Source organism: Netta rufina (genome assembly GCF_964035555.1).
Source record: "Netta rufina genome assembly, chromosome: 6".
Lineage (NCBI taxonomy): Eukaryota > Metazoa > Chordata > Aves > Anseriformes > Anatidae > Netta > Netta rufina.
The window spans coordinates 24,279,174-24,300,819 of record NC_140129.1 but is presented as its reverse complement, the minus strand read 5'-3'; the positions used below and the strand labels follow the sequence as shown (position 1 = coordinate 24,300,819).

The 21,646-nt window shown below is 50.3% G+C and overlaps 1 protein-coding gene across 1 annotated transcript in view; it reads right to left on the bottom strand.

Moving 5' to 3' along the window:
• The window catches only part of SLC12A8 (solute carrier family 12 member 8), a gene marked incomplete at both ends in the record, with an annotated part of 48,285 nt that extends 33,840 nt beyond the window's left edge, over positions 1-14,445 (bottom strand). Inside the window, 4 exons of the mRNA XM_084289491.1 lie at positions 6,110-6,341; positions 9,924-10,115; positions 13,358-13,504; positions 14,377-14,445. Of these exons, the coding sequence (XP_084145617.1) occupies positions 6,110-6,341; positions 9,924-10,115; positions 13,358-13,504; positions 14,377-14,445 (640 nt within the window). The remainder of the gene's footprint in view (positions 1-6,109; positions 6,342-9,923; positions 10,116-13,357; positions 13,505-14,376) is intronic.
• Between the last annotated feature and the right edge of the window lie 7,201 nt (positions 14,446-21,646).

Below are 21,646 nucleotides of genomic sequence, written 5' to 3'. Positions count from 1 at the left end.
AAACAGCAAAGAATTTAAAGGTTAAACCAACCACAAATGAAACCTCCTTTATTAATCGGTAGGGATATCATCTCCCCTTCACTATGGGGCTAGGCAGTGTTTTTTCTTCCACGCTAATACTATCACAAGCTGAATCAAAAGCCTAATTCCTACTATACACCTATTAAATGAGTTAAAAACTAACACCCACAAGATAAAAGCAAACCCTCTGCTGCCCCAGCCCTGCCTCCTGGCCCTCTCCTGAGGGCAGCAGCACATAGTAGGGCATTGACTGATGACATCCCTACCTCTGCAAGCTCCAAGGATGATGCTTGCTCCCACACAGCCACTCACACAGCATAGCCCAGAGCAGAGAAGACTATAGGGGAGCAGGACTTCATGCAGAGCAGAAGGAGAAAAGCTAGTCCCCAAGTCCCCAGGAGAGCCAAAGCAGTGGGCTGTGGCTGCAGGAAGGGAGACAGCCTGGGATAGCTGTGACCAGAGCAGTGTCCCTGGGAATGCAATGGAGAATCCATCGCTTGCAATTTTTAAGAGCCAGTTAGACACATGCACATCCCAGGAGCAGTAACAGAGTGGGGAGAGAGCAAGCCAGCTCTCAAATCCCATCATAACCCTCTTTCCAGCCAGGCTGCTTGAGGCCAGAGGACTGCAGGGAGGTTGGTGGGTAAGGCGGTCGCAGATTTTGAAGAAAAGCCAAACGAGAGAAAAGAGCAGCAGCCTGGGAGCTTTGATGGGACATTTTCCCCAAGCTTGAGCAGCCAGCATGGGGAAAAATGAGGGCATCCATGGGGAGATGCTAAAAACTTCCTCCCTTCCCAGGGATGCTACCAGCATCAATGAAGCTGGATGCTTTGCAGCATCCCCAGCATGACCCAGTGGGTGCAGGAGGGCAGGGACCCACAGGACCCTGAGCTCCCATCCCTTCCTCACCACCCCCAGGGAGATGCCTCAGGCTGGTGGGCTGAATTTTTACTTCTTTTAGAAAACCAACTGCCTTAAAATACCTACTTCAGAGAGACTGGTGTAGCTTTCCTGTCTGTATCTAAACAAGGCCCCTAACAATGTTATCACTTTTCAAAACACATCTGTGCTGCAGCTCCTAGCCCAGACAATTGGCAGGTAACCAGTTAATAAATTTCTTCGCCAGACTGTTGAATAGGCTGGCCCTGGCTCAAAGGTGATGTCACGCCAATTCAATGTGCTATAATTGGAAAAACCTGGGGAAAGCGATTGCGTGTTTTTTAATAAATAAAGATCGCATTAGCAGCCTCCTGCTTTTATTCACCACCGGGTCTACCTTGTTCAGTAGCAAAGTGGGATTTTCTGCTGCCGCTCGCTCAGTGATTTCTACTTGGAATTCGATGCCAGTTTCCAGATGTGTTTCAAGCCAGGAAGTCAGCAATCAGCCTGGATAAAGCCTCTGGGATTAACTGCAGATCATCTTCTGACACACACATCCTTCCTGCACCCTCTCTTAGAGAACTGGGGCACACCCCTCGTGCCCAAAAATACAATAGAACAGCCCAGGCCAAGCAGAGGCCTCTGATTAGGACGCTTTGATCATTTTCACGTTAAATAGAAGATGTGAATGCATTTCATTAATTCAATCCACCAAAGCCCCTGAGGCATCATTTTAAGGATCTTTACAGCTCCAGCGTGTTTATGTGTACACACCATCTGAACAACTGCAGGTCCCCTTTCTGCTGGAGCAGCCCCATGCAGATATCCCCCCAGTCCCCTCCCCACGGCTCCTCACCAGCAGTACCCCCAGGAGAGCACCAGCTCTCCCAGGCAGCCACAGGACAGCCAAGGGGAGAAATCCTTCACAGGACTTGCCGTCAGAGGAAGACATGAGGATAAATGTTTCTTTCCTAAGCTCTGTGAGAACAGTGTCAGAAAGCTAAAACAGAAGCGGGTGACACGGAGGATGTGGTTTGTGTGGGGAGTGATCCCAACCAGAAGCGCTCCAGCAGCAACAGCCTAGGGGCTGCAGCGGGCTGGATGCAGGCAGGGGCTGTGCTGAGGGCCTCGGCAGGCTTCAAAGCCTCCAGACATCCCTGGGAGATGAATTGCGTGGGTTCCTTCCAGGAGAGGGGCTCAGCCCCACTTGGACAGCTCTGTGCTCACCCTAAGTGAGCTGCAGAATGGGGGTCCCAGCCCAAGCAGTGCCCAGGCCTCAGTCCCTCAGCCAGATCCTCTCCTTCCCATTATTTAACTCCCTGCCACAACAAAATCCTTATTTTTTTTTTTTCCGCAGGAACATTCCAGGCATTTAAGAGGCTGTAGCTGGGGCACTTTTCCTTGTATTGCGACTCCTTTCATCTCACCAACAAAACAAAGCAGGACCAAATTAACACCAGATCTCCCCCAAAATAACCCCACCCCGCCCGATTTAATCCCACGGCCGCTTTGCTTTAGCGGGGTACCTGCGAGCAACTGCCAAAACAGGAAAGCAGGCGCCTAATTGAAGGGAGTATTTGGGAGTCACCCTACACAAAAATTAGCAGAGATATGCTAGGAAAATAAAAGTGTGGGCATTAACAGCAGTCTTATCTTCTTTTTCCATGACTCTAATGTTCAGTACGTGAAGAGGCCAAAAAGCTTCACATGCTGTTCTGAGGAGCTGCTCGCAGACAGTGTCCTCTCTTTTATGTTCACTGCTTCCCCCGAAATGACTCAGGCTGATTCTGAGGTGTGCACCTACAGAATTAAAACAAACAGGCCAAGAAACCCCAGCACTGCTGCTCTGCCTGGAACCTGTTATTCGGCAGCGTAGCAAGCACAAGGTCCCAGCTGTGGGCCAAGAAGCTGAGTGCTGATCTTAATTCACCTGCATTAGGTTTGGCAAGAAAGCAAGGCAGGAAGGTAACACAGGGGTCTCCATTTCTGGAGGTAAGACTGAGTTTTAAGGTGAGAGGCTGGAGACAGCTCAGAGCCTGGATTTTAGCTAACACAAGAGCCCCTCTCCTCAACACTGACCTTCGCAGGGATCCCAGCATGGGACTATGACCCATCACTGGGGGAAGCACTGGCTGGGTCTAAGGTGGGGATTTAGGATCAACTCCAGAACCAGACAGTCCAACCCCACTCTGCCTGCAGCCTGACCTGCAGCACCCCAGCACACCCTGGCTGAGCCCTTGGGTCATATCCAAACCCCTAGCATCCACCTCCTGCCCTGGAGATGGGTCAGGAGGACATCTCCTGTGCTCACCAGGCACCCAGCATCACTCTCCGTGGTGCTTCAGGCCAGAGTTCCTGCCTCGGGTATGGCACCCAAAGGAGGCTGCAGGGCTTGGGACCACACCAGCATGCAGAGAGAAGCCAAAGTCCTTGGGGCCAGGAGCAGGGACACTGCAGCCTGGTGGTCACAGTGCTCAGGTAGGGCAGGCAGGTTTGCTTCAGAATGACAGCGATCCTCACCTTTCTTCTTCCCTTTTGTTTGTTTTCCCCCTTGCGTCTAAAATACACAAACACTCGTTTTTCCTGCCCTCGCTCTTTACAGCTTCTCCTCCACTGCAGCTTTTCGAGGTTCCTGGCTCCCCTCGGAGGCCGAGCCCTGCAGTCTCTGCATGGGACGGCAGCATCTGGAGAAGGGACCGGCACTGCCCAGGCTGGCTGCAGGACAAGCCACAGCAAGAGAGAGAGAGAAAGGAGAAATAGCAGCGGGAAGCCCTGCTGAGAAGCCCCTTTTGTGTAAATACTGCCTGTCCTCTGACTAAAAATAAAGGCAAACCACAGGAAGGGAGTGAGTGCCTGGCCCACATCCCACGTTGTGTGTGCCTGGGTGTGAGATTGGGGAACGGGGGAGACGAGCAAGGGGCCCCCATCCAGTGCAACCACACACAGGCACGGGCTTCAGGCCTTCAGCATGGACAGGCATTCCTGCAGATCACTGCAATCCAAACAATCACTGCTTGGCAGAGGCACAGGTCTTCAGCGTTCACCGAGCACTTGGAGCTGTGAGCGAGGGGAAATGCTCCCAGCGCCGCGGCGGGAGGGCTGCTGTGTGCCCAGTGCGCAGGTGGGGAAACTGAGCCCCAAAGCTGCAAGCAGAACTGTGGAAACCTGCCAAAAACAAGGAAGCAACCCAAACCTTTGCAGCTCACAGGTCCTTCCTCCAAAATTACCCCTTTAGCATATGTCTCATGCTTTCCCTTGCATTTACAGTTGCTGCTGTAGCCACTTAACCAGACCTGAAGCAACCGTACATATGTGAAGCCTGCAGACAACCGATCACAGGTGCTCAAGGAGGAAAAGACTGCAGCTAAATGCTGCCCACAAACAAAAGGACTTCTTGCTGTCACCGAAGGCCAAAGATAACTAATTTCTGTCCCCAGAGCCATATGGCTCCCAGTGCCTCCCCCAGGGCAGCATTCCGATACACTGCACCCCGCTGCCTGTGGCTGAGGGATGGTGTGATGATGTGATGGGTACCGACCCCAGCACATCCCAGCCGTTTGTGGGGTGCTGGCAGGAGAGGTGTTTTGCCAAGGGGTGCAACACAGAGGCAGGAGGCTGACCCTAACCTGGCCAGCCGGGGAGGATGAGGCTGGCGGAGGCTGGGGCTCACCGTCAGTGCTGACACACCACTCAGAGGCCTGCTGGGGAAATGCAGCGCCGTGCCGGGCATCCAGCCTGAGCTCGGGATCATTCCCTCACACAGAAGCTGTCTAAAAATAAGACAAGACAGTGCAGCTCTTCCCAGCCAGGCCACAGACATGGCCATGTGGGCACAGAGCTGCTGGGCAGGATCTGGCCCTCCCTCGGGTCCCACACCCTCCTCTGCCACCCGCCACAGCTCAGCCACCTCATTCCTGCTCCTTTCTCTATTTTCTGTCAGAAGAAAATGGCTCAGCTGTCAGCAGTGGATGAAATCAAAGACAGCTAACACTGACCTCAGCTTGGCCGTGCCTCCTGCTGACGCATGTACTCCTCTCTCTCCTCCTGGTCCCACCTTTGCTTCCCCATCGTCATCCCCCACCCCGAGCATTCCCCTTCTGCCCCTTATCAGAAAGGTCTCTGGGGCTACATGAAAGGTCTCCTCAGTGCACAGCTGGAATCTAAGCCCCTCCAGCTGAATTCTAGCTGTAACAAGCTCGTCACAACTGGAGATCTTCCCCCTCCAGCTACTTCAGCAGGTTCCTGAACCCCTGCCTAAGATCCTTTCGGATGCAGGGGAACCCAAGAAAAAGGTGACACCTTCTGTTTACTCAGCTAATTGCACTCAGTGATTGCTGAAGTGCTGGCTGCAGTGCTCCTCAACTCCCTGCAGCAGGTTTCCCACATCCTTTCAGGATGAGGATGCAGGGAAGGGAAAGGGGACTCGTGGAGCCCCATCCCTCTGCCTTGCCAATGCCCAGCTGCCCCACACTGAAGACCCCACTGTGGGCTGCCATCAGGCTGGTGAAAGTTAATGGGGGAAACTCTTTGGAACCCCAGCAACTCCCTTCCCCACCCCACCTGTCCCTGTCCTGAGCAGCAAATAGATGCTGCTTCCTCAGCTGGGAAGCCTGGGGCCAGCACTGACCGCATACCTCAATGCCAGGGCTTAAGGGATGCCACACACCTCCAGTGAGAAAATCTCCTCCATGACAAGTTGGATCTGTAATAATCACGGTGCTGGGCAACCTGCTCTAGGTGGCCCTGTACGAGCAGGGGGTTGGACCAGATGACCTCCGGAGGTCCCTTCCAACCTCAGCCATTCTGTGATTCTGTAATCGTACATTTTTCTCAGCACAATACTTAATGCAAAGTCAAACAGCAAGCAGGTTACAAACCTCAATCACAAGCGCAGCAGCTCTCAGTTGCTAGAAAACCTTCAAGGGCAATAGGAGTATAACAAAAGCACAAGTTAAAAGCTAGATTCCTAAGGTTAGTTGCCAAATTAATGACTTATCTTCAGGCAACGCTCTGGAAAAACTTATTCCTTGCAAAATTAGGGGTTGTCTCTTACAGACTTGGTAACATAGCACAGGAAAGCCACATCTGGCAGCCCTGAGCTCTACCTCTGTCTGGATGTACACCTTCACGAAGACTCCTATGGAAAAAAAAAAAAACAAACATACAACCAACGTGCACTGATCCCAAAGCTCAGGACCCCCAGCTTTACCTGGATCAAGGTGCGAAAAGGACCCGATGACAAAGTCCAGCGTCGAGACAGCCAGCAGCAAGAGCAGCAGGAGCTGGAGGCGGATGATCCACTTCACTCCTGCCAGGTTGATGCCGAGCAGCCCCAGCAGGACGGCCAGGGAAATGCCCCGCACTGCCCAGATGTTGCTGAGGCTCAGCACATCTGCGATGGACTCCGCAAAGCCCGTGATGTACATGGCACCTGCAACACACTGAAGGACAGCGGTCTGTGAGCATCCCGTGGGTGCAGTGCCCACAGCAGGCAGGCATTTGTTGTCACACGACAATATTTAAGGCAACTCTGACCCACAGGGACTGAACCTTATTACTACAACAGAGCCCGCTGTCAGGGCAGTGTGGGGAAGGCAGCACATGTTCTGCTTGGGTAAACACAGCAGCAACCAGAAACTTCCCACTGGCTTTAAAATTTACCCTCAATTAACTTCCCAAGAGAAACCCCCCTGACATATCCAAGGAAGAAAAGGATGGGTCAAGCTCTGTAAGCTTCTTCCCTTCTCCTATTTCTCTCAAAGAAAGGCTCTTGGTCAAACACCTGCCTGAAGAATGGCTGCATACTTCCCCCTTCGCTGCCTCCTAAGGTTTATTTTTAACTCAGTATTTGGTTTGGATGCAAAGCCTGATGTTTCACTGGCTCCCCATCTTGCTACTGGAAGGCAGCCTGCACACTTGAGGAGAGCACACTGTGCAGCCCATGCCCCCCGTGCACTTGGGAAAGCTGTTTGTTTTTCTTGCTGCAGAGCAGGATGAGCACCCTTCCCAGGGTGGCTGGCAGGCTGCAGGACAGGACAGCTGCAGTGCAGGAAAATCGCTGCAGGTTCAGGCCTCAGATCACCCTGCAGGGCAGGGTAATTCCTCCCTTGGGAGAGCATCATGCCTTCGGGGACCTGAGCCTCCCAACCCACCAGCCTGCTCTTTTGCTTAGGTGACAGCAGCCAGGTGACAGGGAAGATATGAGCTTCATCATGCACCTGGAAAAAGTTTCTGATCAGTTCATGCTCATGCACTGTTTTAGGCAAACAACACACATGGGATTCACCTGTTTGGGCTCAGACACCTCCAGGACCACCAAGCTGCAGAAGGATTCATTTCCACCACAGGCAAACATCTCATTAAAAAAACAGGGGGCACACACGTCCTAAACTATGTTCTGATCATTTACTCTGATGTCAGCTTAAATGCTTGCAAGCGGTTAAGACATAACATTATTATTTTTCTTCTCATAAATGTCATTATCCAGATAGTCTAGACAAGAAAGTTAATTGTCCAGGAAAGTGATTAGATCGGCCTATATACACTGGTTTTTCGAGTGTGAAAATGAGCTAGTCTCCACAGAATACATTTAAGCCTCATGATTTCAATGCCTGCAATAGCTGTACTTCTTGGAGAAACCAGATTTATGCAACAGTTCTAGCAGAACAGACCTAGCACAGATGAGGTGAACTACACCCTGAAAGAGTCTTTTTCTTGCTGATAGCCCCACCATAAACATCTCCACCGAAGATATCTCAGGACCTGCAAAGTGAATGCCTTGCTTGAGAACCAATACATAAAAATCTGTTTGTTTAGGCTCATTCTATAGTCCCCAAATAAGTGGATTTTCTCTTCTTTACTTGTGTTTGGCACAGCCTATACACCACCACTAAGAGGACAACACATGTACTACCCACACACTCACTTCTCAAAACAGGCTCTCTCCTGAGCTGGCTGAGATTGAACCGTGAGCCCACACAGCTCCAAGGGGGCACACAAACACTGCACTTCAGATTTGAAGTAGAGATAAAACCATAAAAAAAAAAAAAAAAAAAAAAAAAAAAAAAAAAAACACCAGATTCTAACTCAAATAAATGTATTAAAACAAGGTGCGGTGGCTGCATCTCACATGAAGAAAAGCACCACAGGCAGCAAGCAGGATGGTTGCACTCCCAGTTCTGACCAACACCATTTTTGAAGGAGTTAAACAAGATTGCTTTACTTCCCTGACATCAACTGCAATGTACCACTTCTCCTTGTTAGGAGGACACTTGGAAGGAAGTAGGCCAGGAGAGAACTTGTGATAGCCTCAACATGACAAATGTTCTTGAAGCCTTTCCCTTGATAAAACATGAGCATCACCAGCAGACCAGGTGGTTGGGTGCTGCAAAGTCCCCCCTGCACCTTGCACAGCAGTGACCATCACCCCAGCAAGAAAGGCTTCTTTCTCAGGGTTTGAACTACCCATCTTGAAATCAGAAGTGAACTTCTACACTGAACGCTTGCAGCAATCAGCTTGCATTTGCAAGCCACACATTTTGCTGGGTGAAGAACATAGTGGGTTTTCCACACCCAGACAAGTGCTGCCTCATCTTAGCTTTTAGCACGAAGCGGTTTTAAGGCTAGAAAACGTTTCCTTGCACAAACAGTTCTCACTGTGAGCCACTCCAGACAAGGAGACTGCAGAGAAAAGCACCAAACCCCAACCCTGCAGTCAGGGCCACTGTGACCAAGCACACATTGGTTTCTGTACACCTGGTATAGGTGTGCTGGATTCAATTAAACCTCTCCTCTGGAGCACCGCAAGAGGACCCCAAGCTGCGTCCCAGCTCAGCTTGGCTGAGGCAGCCCCAGCAGGCAGAACTGCAGCAGGATGCTGAGCAATTCCTCATCACTGAGGGCATCAGCAGCATGTGGCCAGTTACTGCCCCATTTCTGACTGACTACAGCACTCCCTACACAGCTTGCAGTGGGGATGCAGCTCAGAACTGGTGCAAAGCACACCGGGCAGAAAGTCTGCTGAGTACAGCCAGAGAGAAAGGAAACATCAGCTTTCAGGAGCACGCAAAGAGTTTCTCTGCGAGCTGCCAATTCCCACCCCACAGCCCCCCATGCGTGCTGGATGCCTTGCTACGGGCTGGGGCTGCCAGAGCCCAGCTTTTACGACCCTGGGGACAGGCTGCAACCTGATTGCTTTCCCAGACAGGGTCCGCTCGGAGAGCGAGAGTGGAAAATATTACAGGAAGGATTCTCATGTGTGGCCCATTTCCATATCTTGGCTTGTAACTGCATTCAATTTGTATTTTATGGACACTTGCTTTTAATCTGGAGTGAAAGGAGAAGAGGGGATTATTTTTGGGTTGTGTTTTTTAAGGGTTTTCAGAGATTGCTGCAAGCCAGTCGTTTAAAAACAAACCTCAATAAAAATTCTTCCCGGCTCACCACATTTTAGACTGTTCATAACATCTTTATGGGGGGGAGGGGGTTAAGTTACTACAGATTTAAGAGATTACTTTCCATTCCTTATGTTTACTGCACTTGCATTTCAGCGCTTCACCACTTGCTGCTTGGGGCCCTTCAGAGAACAGAGAAAGTTGTGACTCCTGATCTCAAGAAGTCACTTAGCTGTGGTCCTCACCTCTGCCCAGCTCCCCTCCCATAGCAGCTCCATTTCTGCTCTCTTTGGCTCCCGCAGGGAAGCGGCCAAGGCTCACCTGGTCGAAGTGCTCCCCCCAAGCACACGGTGAGTGTGCTGAGGCCAACATGGTAGCCCAGACTGCTCATTCTGCTTTAGGTGGCCACCCTGGCCTCTCCCTCTTCAGTTTCATTAAGCCAGCGAGGAGTTGTCTTGGCACCTGGGGTAATTTGGGATCAGAAGGGATGTCCTGCACAGTTCACCTGCTCAGACACCCAGCTCCTCCATTTTGACCGTGCCAGGTGGTGGATTGCCATGCACAGGCCTGCTCTTATGGGCATATTTAGAAACATTGCAAAGTTTTTATTTATTTTTTTTTCTTATTTACCTGGCCAAAAATATAAAGGAAGCCAATGGTCCCCCCAACTTGACCTCCGAGGACAGTAGAAATCATGGAGTAGACGCCTCCACTTCCAATGCTGCACCTCTCGCAAACCCCAATTCCAGATAAGACTGTCACCAGGGCAACCAGGACCACAAAGGACACCAGAAACATGCCCATCACAACTCCAGTGTTTCCCTGCAATGAAACAAACAAAAAAAGACACAAAACAACAATTAAAAAATCCCAACTCACACAACACAGATCGATTGAGACAAAAAAAAAAAAAAAAGACCCATCTGCTTCTAGTTCCTTGTGATCAATGACTATGGAGTCACTACAGGTTAAAAAACAAAAACAACACACTGCCACCCTAATTATCTAATTAATGTAACTGATTGCCAAATCTGAAGTTCCCATTAATACCCTTTTGCAGAAGACCTGCCTCGTTGTGTGGCCAGACAGACCTTTGCGTGATAAGGTCCTGCTCCATCACTGGACTCCTGCATGAATCACTGATTTTGTCCTCTGGTTCAGAGAGAATGATGTCAAACAATGACTCAATGACCACAGGGAGGTCACTGCCTATTGCCATGTTTCATCATGTTTTAGAATGAAATGTTTTGTTTTGTTTTTTAAAAAGCTTTCAGAAAAAAAAAGCAAAAACAGTTTCAAAACTGAACATTTGGGATCTGTGACAACTGATTTATTAAAAGCATCAAGCCAGCATTTTAATTTATCAGAACATTTACCTTTGAAAGCTCTAATCCTCCCAAACGATGAGATAACAAAGAACAAAACCCCAAAGGAAACACTGCGTGGAAGATAAATAATACAGTCATAAACTGCCTCACGCTGGGCCTTATCTGCACAATATATGCAAAGTAGCAGGTGGTTCTCGCTCTCAATTTACTCGCACATAGTTTTGTGCGGAGGATTTCGCCCTGCTGACAAAAATTTCCTTCCTGCTCCAGGCAGAGGAAGCGCCAGGGAGGAGCTGCTGCAGGGCGAGGAGCAAAAGCCTCTGAGCAATGCCAGGTGCGGGTCTCACAGGGGCCAGCACAAACCCCTGCTTCGGGGCACTCAGTTTGCTATCTGGGCATGGATTTTCCAAGAAGAGTGGAAGGCTGCCTTCTGCAGGACCAAAGGGAAGGTGCTGGGTGCCTCCAAAAGCATTCAAGCGCCTCTTCTGCGCTCAGGACCCTCTGCTCCTCTCTCTCACACGGCTGTAATTTATTTTCCAGGGTCAAAAGTTTTTCTTCGTGCTCCAGCCCACCTTCCCTTCTGGCAAATCGCTTAGTCCAGTGCACGGTTGACTCCAACTCATTGTCAGAAATCTCTTCCAGTGCCCAGCGGTTCGTTAACGTCTGGCTTCCTCTCCTCTGCCTTGACTCGTATTACAGGCCGTGTCCCCATCGCTCCTTTCCAACCTCGCTCCCTCTCCTCCCACTCCAGCAGTTTCTGAGGTCACGCTAGCCTTGATACGGGTTTGTTTATTACCAGCACTAAAAGGCTGCTTCTCAGCTTTGGGGTTGGTTGAAATCCCAGATCCTTTTTTTTTTTTTTTCTCCCTTCCTTTCCTCTTTTCTGCTTTTTGTGAAACAACAGAAACATATCCAGGATGTTGCTATCATCATAAAATCCTATTTTGGTTCAGTGTCCCGCTGCCTTTGACAGGGCTTTATCTGGTCAGTAGGGAACAGAGCCAAGGTTTGTCATAAATGCAGCTGCTGGCTGGGTCAGCACCACAGTCCACTAGGATCTGACACTCCTTTTTAAAAGAACAATTGTTCTTTTTCTTCCGCAGCTTGCCCGCTTACCCTCAGGTTAAAATGGTTAATAAATAAGACACACTTCAGTTAAAAAAAAATAAAAAATGCACTCATGCAAACATACACGTGGCCTTGGGCTTTCCCAGAACCTGCTGGACACACCAGGCTACGTGGCAGCTAGTTAATGCTAGTGGTTTCTGCAGAAGAATGGGTTAACGCCGGGACCAGGAGAGATCCTTACAGATCCTTGCAGATCACCAGCAGGGAGGAAGGATGGAGTTGTCTCGCAGCAACAACAGCAAGCCGAGAAAGTAGGGAAAAAAAAAGTCCAAATTAAACAGCAACGCTTATTTATGCATGCATGCTGGAAGGTGTTAAGATGGAGCACGATAGAGTAGTGTAGCAAGGCAGTGAGTGCTGAACATGCCTGTAAGGTTAGGGTCCCCTGCAATCGCAACCTTTACCTCTGGAAATTCATAGCAAAAGCCTGACTGCGCATGGATCAACATCTGACCGTGCTCTGCCACGTGAACTCTGCCAGCCCTGACTTCTCCTCCCTTCCCCGTCATGCTAGCTTCCAGCTGTTACATTTTTTCTTTTATTTACTTACTTTATTTTTATTTGTGCTTGTTCCAGCAGTTAACTCGCTTTCAGAGGAGACATGGAGGAAATCAGATCAAGAGGAAGAGGGAGCTAGGAAAATCATCCTGACTTCTTCACCAGAACAGACCGCGGTTCTCCTCAAAATTTGCAAGCCATGCTTCTGCTAGCAAAGGCAAAGCAAGCACAACACGCAGTAGCACTCTGCCCTCTGATCTGAATCCACTGGGGGATTTGTGGGATGCAGTTTGCACCCTGCCATCAACAAGGGAGCAGCCCTATTTCATCTCAGTTGTCCTGCAGAGTTTCTACGGCTCTTCCTTCAGTGTGGGTCCCGATATTCCCTTTGGTTTTCTGGCCCTCAGTGAAGCAATTTCCAATATAGAGTGCAAGTTGCTTCCTGCTCCTTTTGGAAGATGGCCACCGTGCCTGTGACATGAACTTGTCCCTGTGACGCAAATTCTGCCTGAAGCTCAGATTCCACCATTCCCTGGAGATGCTTGCCTTTTATTGAGGGGAAATTTTAAGGGACAGTACAACATATTGTATCAGGAAGAGTCCTGCATCGCACTGCAAGAGAGCAGAGACGAGCACTGACCCTGAGTGAGATACTGCTCTGGATCCCCAAGTGCAAGTCCCTTTGGCAGGGATGACAATTTCACCTGACTGAGGACTCTCCATTCCAGACACAATGGGGACTCCAAACAATACAGATGTGTTTGGAACAAACCCCCTTTGGTGGCACTGGGAAGACAGCAGAGTAGCTCTAACTACATTTTTCAGGTAAAGTGGTTATTTTGCCTCAACAGTGCAAGGCAAGGGTGTTCCTGTTTATTTTCCAGGTGGGTTGATGTGCTGTTTTTTCTTTTCTGAAAGCTAAAATAGGAACGCTTGAAGAAACCACTTAAGCTTCCGATTTTAGTAGAACCTCCTGAAAAGCTAAGCAATAACCAGAGGACTGAACCAAGAAAGTGCCTACAAGCATTACAGAACCAGAAAGGGTGGTGATGGAGACAAGTGGCGAGAAGGAGATTACCTAGTCACACATTCAACCAAATCAGCACTCACCACGAGCCATCCCGTCCTCAGGAAAAGAACCACTCCAAAAATGTTGATCATGCAGGAGGTGAAGACGCCGTCCCACGTTCCAAAAAGCACCGGCTCCCACACAAACAGCTGAATCTTCCACCAGGGCCTGGTCTGCGTTTGAGATACCTAGAGGAAAGCAAAGCCTTCAGTTTTACCTCTCATGCTCTATGGGCAGGCTGCAGAAGTGGTGCAACAGCCGACCAGCATTATTGCAACAGGGGTGGCCACCAACAGGTGCCAAAACATGACTTTGCTGTGAGTTCTCCAAGATCAAGGGGCTGCAGAGCTGTTGGGATCACTGGGCCATAGAAGAGAGGGCTCCCTTCAACACTGAATTAATATTATTGTAGGATAAGTAGCAACAGAATCCTACTCAGCCTCAGCAAATTAACCTGGTCCATGATGTTACATGAACAAAAAATGTCATTTGAGGGGTTCTTTACAGGGACTGCAGCTATTTATTGCCATGTCTTATGTCATGCCTCTCTTTCTGTCCCCACCAAGATGAGCAGGGTCCTCTCTGCACTGGAGAAGTGTCTCAGAGGAGATGACAAAGCAGGCTGGACAGACTTGGACTGGAAGAGTAAGTTAAGAAGGCTTCCCCATCACATACAGCCATCTCCAAAAGAGCTGGGGATGACGATACTGCATTTTGAGAGGAGACACAGTACTCTGGTACTCAGGGCACCTGTGAATTTAAGAGCTGCTGGAGCCAAGAGCTAAAACTCTAGGGAACTGCAGCTTTTCCCATTGCAGCTGCCCTCATCCTGCCCCTGCTGCCTGGGCAGGACATTATTTCACACCCTTTCTACAGACCAAAACCTGCTGCTGCTCTTTGCCTGTGAAAAGCTGGACTTTCTAAAGGGAGCACCTCAGGTTTAGGTAGTAGAATGGGGGGCAGCTCTGCTCAGTCCTGTTAAAATGCCACCAAGGGCAACAGGAGCAGACCACCAGAGACGGAAACCCGGGCTGTGAAGGGAGACGGATCTCCGACGTACCTGCTGTGCCTCCTCGTGGAACAGCTCCTGCACGTAGCCCTCGCTTCTGGCAGCACGCAGGCCGGACATGGCACCCCTCGTGTCTCCTCTGCCTGCCCCAGGCACGGCTGCGGCCCTCACGGCGGGCAGGACCGACCCGAGCAGGTCAGCTCTTCTCCTCCCTCAGACCCCTGCAGTGCTGGGTCCCCCGTTGTGGGAGAATCATGGTTTTGTTGCACTCACTGTGGAAGAAGGAAAGACAGAAGACACCGGTGCTGCTTTCTGAGCCCGTAGAGGCACAAGGCTGTAACCCAGAGCCAACAGAGGCTGGCAGCCGACACTGAACAGCACAGCAGAGAGCAGTGCTCCCTCAGCAGCACTCCCACCCATGACAGGGGCAGTATCAGCAGCCTGACACTTAATGGCCCTTGACGGGCTTTGCTGAGCCTGCTCATACTCCTGGCACCCTCAGCATCCTGCAGCACGAGCTCCAGAGCTTTGTTATGCGCTGCCTGGGAAAAGTATTTCCTTTCACTGCTTTTAATTCTGGCACCTGATAATTTTATTCCACGCTCCTGCACTCTTATGACACGAGACACATGAAGTGTTTACTTCCCAGCACCGCTAATGATTACACTGCCTTAACCGTGGTCATACCCACCCCTGCAGGTACACCCTTCTTGCCTGCAGTGGCCTGGCTTCAAATCTGTAGCTGCCAGAGGCAGGCTCCACCAGAGGGCCAGCCTTAATTCAACACCTTCTGTGTTCCCAGAAGGGTAGCATCAGGTTTTCTCTCAAGGATACCTTAACACCACTTAACAGAAGGGAAAAAGCTAGCACAAGCACTTCTCTACCTTGACATCCCTCATTCTTCTCTTTGTCAGTCTGTTTTCTATGCTCCTAATTACAGAGAGCTGCTTTTATACCCCTCCCTCCAGCTGGCCACAAGCCTTAACCTTCCCCAGGTGGCCCTGCAGTGGCCACATCCCCCCAATTGCCACTTCTCAGCACAGCTACACAGCACCTGGGGAGCGTAGCCCACCTGCCTGCTCCACTCTCCCAGGGCTGATTCAGCTCCTGGCCAGCTGAGTTCACAGGTTTACAAGAACCAAACATGATCACCCACACCAATGTACCCGCTTTACCACAGGCACAGTGCAGAAATCTCTGACTTGTCACACTCACAAGCTAACGAGACAAGGCAAACGACAGAAACGTGCTGCTCCTGTTTCACAGGGACAGAGACACAGAGAATCAGAGTGAAAATCACTTTAGGTCCGTCAGGATTTTGGCAGCAGGGTGTGAATCGCAGCTTTTATCAGAGCTTTCACCACCCTGCCTCCATGACCCTGTGAAATCTATAACCACCACTGCTCCTTCAGGTGGCCGCAAGTCTCCTGTAGGACCAGGCACAATGGGCAGCATGGGAGGCGTTTCTGTTTTTTTTCTGAGGAAGAAAACACGCAACATGAACCACAATTACAACTGAATAGACACATTCTCCTAAGATTCCCCAGTGCAGCCCTTCCAAGCCAGCAATTTTATTCAGTAAAGGATTCCCTGTGGTCACACAAGCTCCTGTCTTTTGCAGCAGTTCCAGCTGTATGCATGGAGGTGAGGAAGGCTACAGGCAGCCTTCTCTTGATCTTGGTCTCTTGATACATTCCCCTAAGGGAGCCCACAAGTGGCCGGCCCCAGCCCTTTGCAGCAGGTAGGGACAGCTGGAAGCACATCCTGTGTACAACAGCACAGGGAAGTTGGATGCACCAGTATTACGGGGCCAAAATTTGAGCGACGCAGCGAGGAGATCCATGGGTTTCATCCCTGGAGCTGACCTCGTAGGAAACATTACCCTCTTAGATATTTAAAGCCCCACATCTGAGGATTTCCTTCCTTTTCCTCAGTGTTACAAGCTCTCTCCTATTCCGCTCCCTCACCCCGCACACAGCTCCCGGTGCTCTTTCCGCTTCAACACGCTCCCAGTGGCGTTGCCACAAGCACTTTCTCCTCCGCAATTACAGGAAATTGCCTCTCCAGCATTGCTCCTCAGTAGCGTTTCAAGCCTCCTAATACCTTCCCCTCGCCTATTATTTAATTCGGCGACTGTTTACACGCACAGCTGTACACATCCATTTAGACTAAAGGTAACCGAAGCAAACATTGCTGAAGGAGCGCGCCAGGACCCAGCACGCGATGCCGGGCGCACGTCCGTGGAAACTCAGGCTTTGGAAGTGGCAATCCTCCAGGCAGGAGCCTTCCTCTCACCATGAGCACACCATGGTTTCTAAGTGACTGCAAAACACACATATTTTGTGGCGGCATTATCTATCTGCGTCGCTGACTGGGTGGAAGCTCAGTGTTGAGCTATACAGGCGAGTCTGCCAAAACCACCAAACAGCCGTCGTTTTCCTCTAATATAAGCGAGCATCTAATCCCAAAGTTAATTGATACTACTTTTCCTCAGGTTTCTGCCAAAGACACTAACCAGTCTATAAATTAAGGGAGAATGCTTGTTTTAATCTTTCCAACACATTTCAAGCTAGCACATTAGAAACCCCCTTGTGGGGTGGTGAAAAGCCTCGTCTCCTTTTACCGAGACGCTTCCCTGCTTAATTACAAAAGCATATTCCTGCAGATGAATTTTCTGTGGCCTTCGCACCTTATCAAAGCAGCGATGTTTTATTAATAGTCCCATTAAAGGCATCTCAGAGCTGCGAGCTCTCCAACAGAGGGCTGGTTGTACAAACATGACTGCGTGTGGTCCCGCTCTGTTGCTGCCAGAAGAGGCACTTCCAAGGCCTCGCTCAGCCAAAGGACCGGGCAGCACTTCGGGTTTCTTAAATCCCCTCCACTCCTCTCCTGGTCAAGTTCTTAAAAACACCTGATTTAGGGGACCCTGAGGAAAGGATGGATTAAAGGGAAACGAAGCAGCCGCCAGCACCACGAATGTAACACCACACATAGCAGTGCTCGCCCTGCCCTCGCCCTCCCTGTTACTCATTTACCGTAACAGCCACAACAATTACCCAGCTCTTTTATTTTTTTCACATATATTCAGCACAAATAACGTGTGGAACATGAGAGGCAAAAAGCAAGCCTGGGCTCACCAGAGCAGTGCTACCTCCGTGGCACGGTCAGCACACTGGGGCTGCACCGAGGCGGTGGCAGTGCCAGCGGTGACAGCAGTGCCAGAAGTGCCTCGGGTGCCAGCAGTGCCAGGGGTGCCAGCATGTCCCTGCCACAACCCCGCAGTGGTGGTGCCGGGCACTGAGCCACCTGAAGCCACCAGCCCAGCCAGAACCTCTCACCTGGCCGGCTCTGCCTTCCTCCCCCTCTACCTCCCCCCCGTCACTTTTTCTTCTTCCTCTCTCCCTTTTCCTCATTGCCCTTCTTTTCCTCTTTGCCCCTCTTTTTTACCTTTTTTTTTTTTTCTGTTTTAGCTCTTTTTTTTTTTTGTCTTCTTTTGCCCTTTTATTTTGCCCCTCTTTTTTACCCTTTTTTTTTTTTTCTGTTTTGCTGCTTTAGTTTGTTTTTTTTCTTCTTTTGCACTTTTCTTGTTTTTTTTTTTGTTTTTTTTTTTTTTGCTTTTTAGCTCCTTTTTTTCCCTTTTGCCCTTTTTAACTCCTTTTTGCCTTCTTTTGCCCCCCCCCCCCCCCCCCTTTTTTTTTTGCCATCTTGCCTTCTTTTGCCCTGTGTTTTTCCTTTTCTTTTCCCTTCCTTCTTTTGCCTTTTTTGCCTCCTCTAGCTCTTTATGGAGCCTTTACGAGGACTTTTTTACCCTTTCTGTCCCCCTCCCTTTTTTTTTTCCCCGTCCCCCACTCACTGGCGGTGCCGCTCCGCTGCCCCCGGCCCGGCGCTGCCCGGCGGCGCCTCCCCGCTGGGGGCCGGCCCGGCGCTGCCACGTGTGCCCGGGGCCCTCCTGCGCGGCCGGGCAGGTCGGGGAGCGCTCCCTTACCGCTTCGGCAGCGAGGGGCTGCCACAATCCGGCCCCCCAGACGACGGCAGGCAGCGGGGCAGAGCCGCTTAGGGGTTTTTTTGCAGGCTTCTCCCGAACCCTGAATCGTCAGGAGGCTGAGGAAGCAAAGGGATAGTTAAAGAGATTGATAAATGCCAAGGGGCTCGGTGCCCCCCCGAAGGGAAATGGGGCTCCTCGGTGCCCCCCGAAGGGAGATGGGGTTCCTGTTCCGCCCCGGAACAGCCGCCACCTGCTCGCAGCCCTCGCTCACCTCCCAGTTTCCCCGTTCGGGGCTGCCAAAAATGCCGTGTCCTGTGGGGACGGTGATCTGGATGGATTAAAGGCATGATCTGGGGTGGTCTTTCTGGAAACGGGATTAATTTTAAAGCTGGGTGCCCTTCCTTAGCATTTGAACACTTGACATTGACTTAATTTGCTTCCAAAATGAAATAAACTAGAGTAAGCCAGGGCCCTTCTACCATTCACTATAGTATCCGTACAGGACACCTGTTCAATGCAGCTGGCCCGCTCTGATTTTCCACAGAGATAAAGCATGAACCAGCCCGTATTCTTGGACAGAAACATCAGGGATGGAGTGGTAGAAGAGGAAAGCAGGAGTCCAAAGAGGAGAGGAGACTTCTCGCAGGAGGACGAAGCCTGATGGGGGAAAGCAGCAGGTTCCTCCCTCAGAGGTCTCCCATTCCTGGGATGTTTCCAAAACTCTCCCCTTTTGCCTTCAGAGGCGAGTTTTACACCTGCCAGGGAACAGGCTCGGCCAGATTCCCTCACCTTGTGGGCCAGGGCAAAATCTGAAGTATGTGATTTGTTGCAAACTTGCTGAAGACTTGCTAATTCAGTAACCAGCTGAGCCCTGTGGCTTGCCTGCAGGCACCTCTGCCTCTATGTGCACATGTGCAGGAGATTAAAAACTTCTTGGGGCAGTTACTGCTGCCATCTCCCACTGCTGAACAGTCCTTAAAGACATCCTGCTTCCCTCCAAGGTAAAATCACAAAGCACCGATGCTAAAAACACTTTCAGGAGTGCTTGGTGTCGCTCTCTGCCTGCTCCTATTTAAGTCATGGCAGTTTTCAACATTTTCCTTCTGGGCAACCAAATCCAACCCACAGCATGCCTTCGATGGGTCTGCATGCATTCCTGCTGAGCACGCTGCTTTTCCATGCCTAGCACATTAGCAGAAACATGGACTGACATCGCTTCTCCGAGCGTAACTGAATTGCAGTCATGTGCAAAGTGTTTTTTCCTTAAATGACAGGAGGTGGCAAATGTTATGAGATAAAACAGGGAAGGGAAAACTACACACAAGCAGCCCTCAGGGAGCGGGAAAGCAGCAGGGCTTAGGTCAGTCGGCAAGACAAAATGTGTATTTTTGTCCACAGGTCTGAGAGATGACATGAATTGTAGAAAAGGCTGATTCTTAGTGGAATGGATGTTAACCACCACGTACCTCAGCACCACCTGCTTCAGCTGCTCGACCCACCTGCATCGCCTGCCGCAGCGGTGTGCAAGCTGAGTTCCAGGTACACACACAGCCCGCTCCTTTCACGAGGACAGAGCTGTGAATAAACTTCATGATTTAACTAGTCGCGTGATTTAACCAGTCGCTCTACATACCAGCCCTAGACCAACAGTTAAACAGAGCTCTGTACACGAAGAGCCAGCATTTTTCTATTGGAGTTCAAACCTTGCTTTTAAATTGCATTTTACCTAACGTCGTTCAGAGCATGCATACAGCAGTTATTGGCACAGTATCCAGGCACCACCACAAACGACGTTCTTGTTTCAACTCCTTAAAACAGAACGTCAGGCAGCACAGGACGGCTGACAGAGGGCTCACACTGCCAGTGCATTTTGCCACGGCTGACATCAGAGGGACTCCTGCTCCCGTCGTGGCTCCCTTCCAGAAGCTGCCGTATCCAGAAGTCCATTTGTGGGTTCGACTAGCTGACCGACTGCTCTGTAAGCTAACAAATACAGCCTTGAAGAAATTAAAATCCCTGAAAATCCTCCCTTCTGACTACAGGTTTGGAGACAGATCACTTTGGCACATTGCTTACTTTGCACTTGCTTTTCCTTCTTCTGGAGCTGCAGTGTTCTTAGGCTGTCCATAATTAGCCTTATCATAAAGAAGCTTTCAGGAACTGGCAAAGCAAATGCAGGTCTTGAGAGCAAACTCACAGGTCATCCTTTCAGCTTCTGATGGCATCCTCTGCGTTGTTCTCACATAGTACTCCATGGCGAAGATTACCTTGCAACCACCTGGAGGTATCCCCAGCAGCTGTTACTTTATCATCTCCCACCACTTAGTTTATCTTTTGACAAGACAGGGATCTCCTTTGATAAGAACAAGGAAGTGCTGCTACCAAAGAGCCTCCCGAGTATTAAAATAATACATTTTGAACAGTTGTTATTCATATCAAAGCACAGAAATATTTTTAATTGCAGTGGAAAAATAACGATTCCTCTTGGTTCCACTTAGGCCAGACTCGTGCTTTGGTCCAACAGAAAAGCTGCCTCTCTGAAATGGCACTAATTATTGCATCCAGCCAGGAAAAAAATACAGATATACACAGAAATAGAATTGAAAACTACTGTGTTCAGTGGCCCAGCTTGCTGTGCCAGCATACCTCTCTGGGGCAATGCTGTGGAGAAAGTACTGCCTCCTCCAAACACAGGCAGCTACGTCCAATCTGTGCGCTGCCAGCACGCCGACCTGAGCCAGAAGGTGCCAGCACAATGTTTGATTTGGGACTAGGCAGCCGGATTTCCAGGAGGGAGGCTTGCAAGGTGCAGCTGCCAGGCAGACAAAAGCCTCCATGCTACCAGAAGGCAGCAGTGTTCAGTCACCACGCAGAAACCTCCTTCGGCTCTCCCATGTAAGGCAGGCGGAACTGCCCGAAGTGACTCCAAGCAGAAAAACACAGCTTCTTGTGCACCCAGCGAACATCCAGAAGTACAAATAATGGAGGAAGGAACCGGATCTCGTGCTCTTTTGCATGACACGCGGGGCTGCTGACATGGCTAACAGCAACTTAGCTGGCCAGGCTGCAGACTGCCACCACCACCCCACGGTGGCACCTCGTAAGATGGCAGGCACCTCACCAAATTGTGTTTTAATTTCTGTCAGCGACTCGTGTCCACGAGACTGCCTTTGAAATTCAAAAACCAGAGCAGATGCTGCGTTAGGGATGTTGTAGACCCAAAGCTCAGCCTGACGTGGACGTGGAAGGATGCTGAGGAGGAGGCAGCTTACCTGAGTGACCGCTGCAGGACTGCTTGCAGGACTTCAGGGAGGACAACACATACGGGCTCCGTTT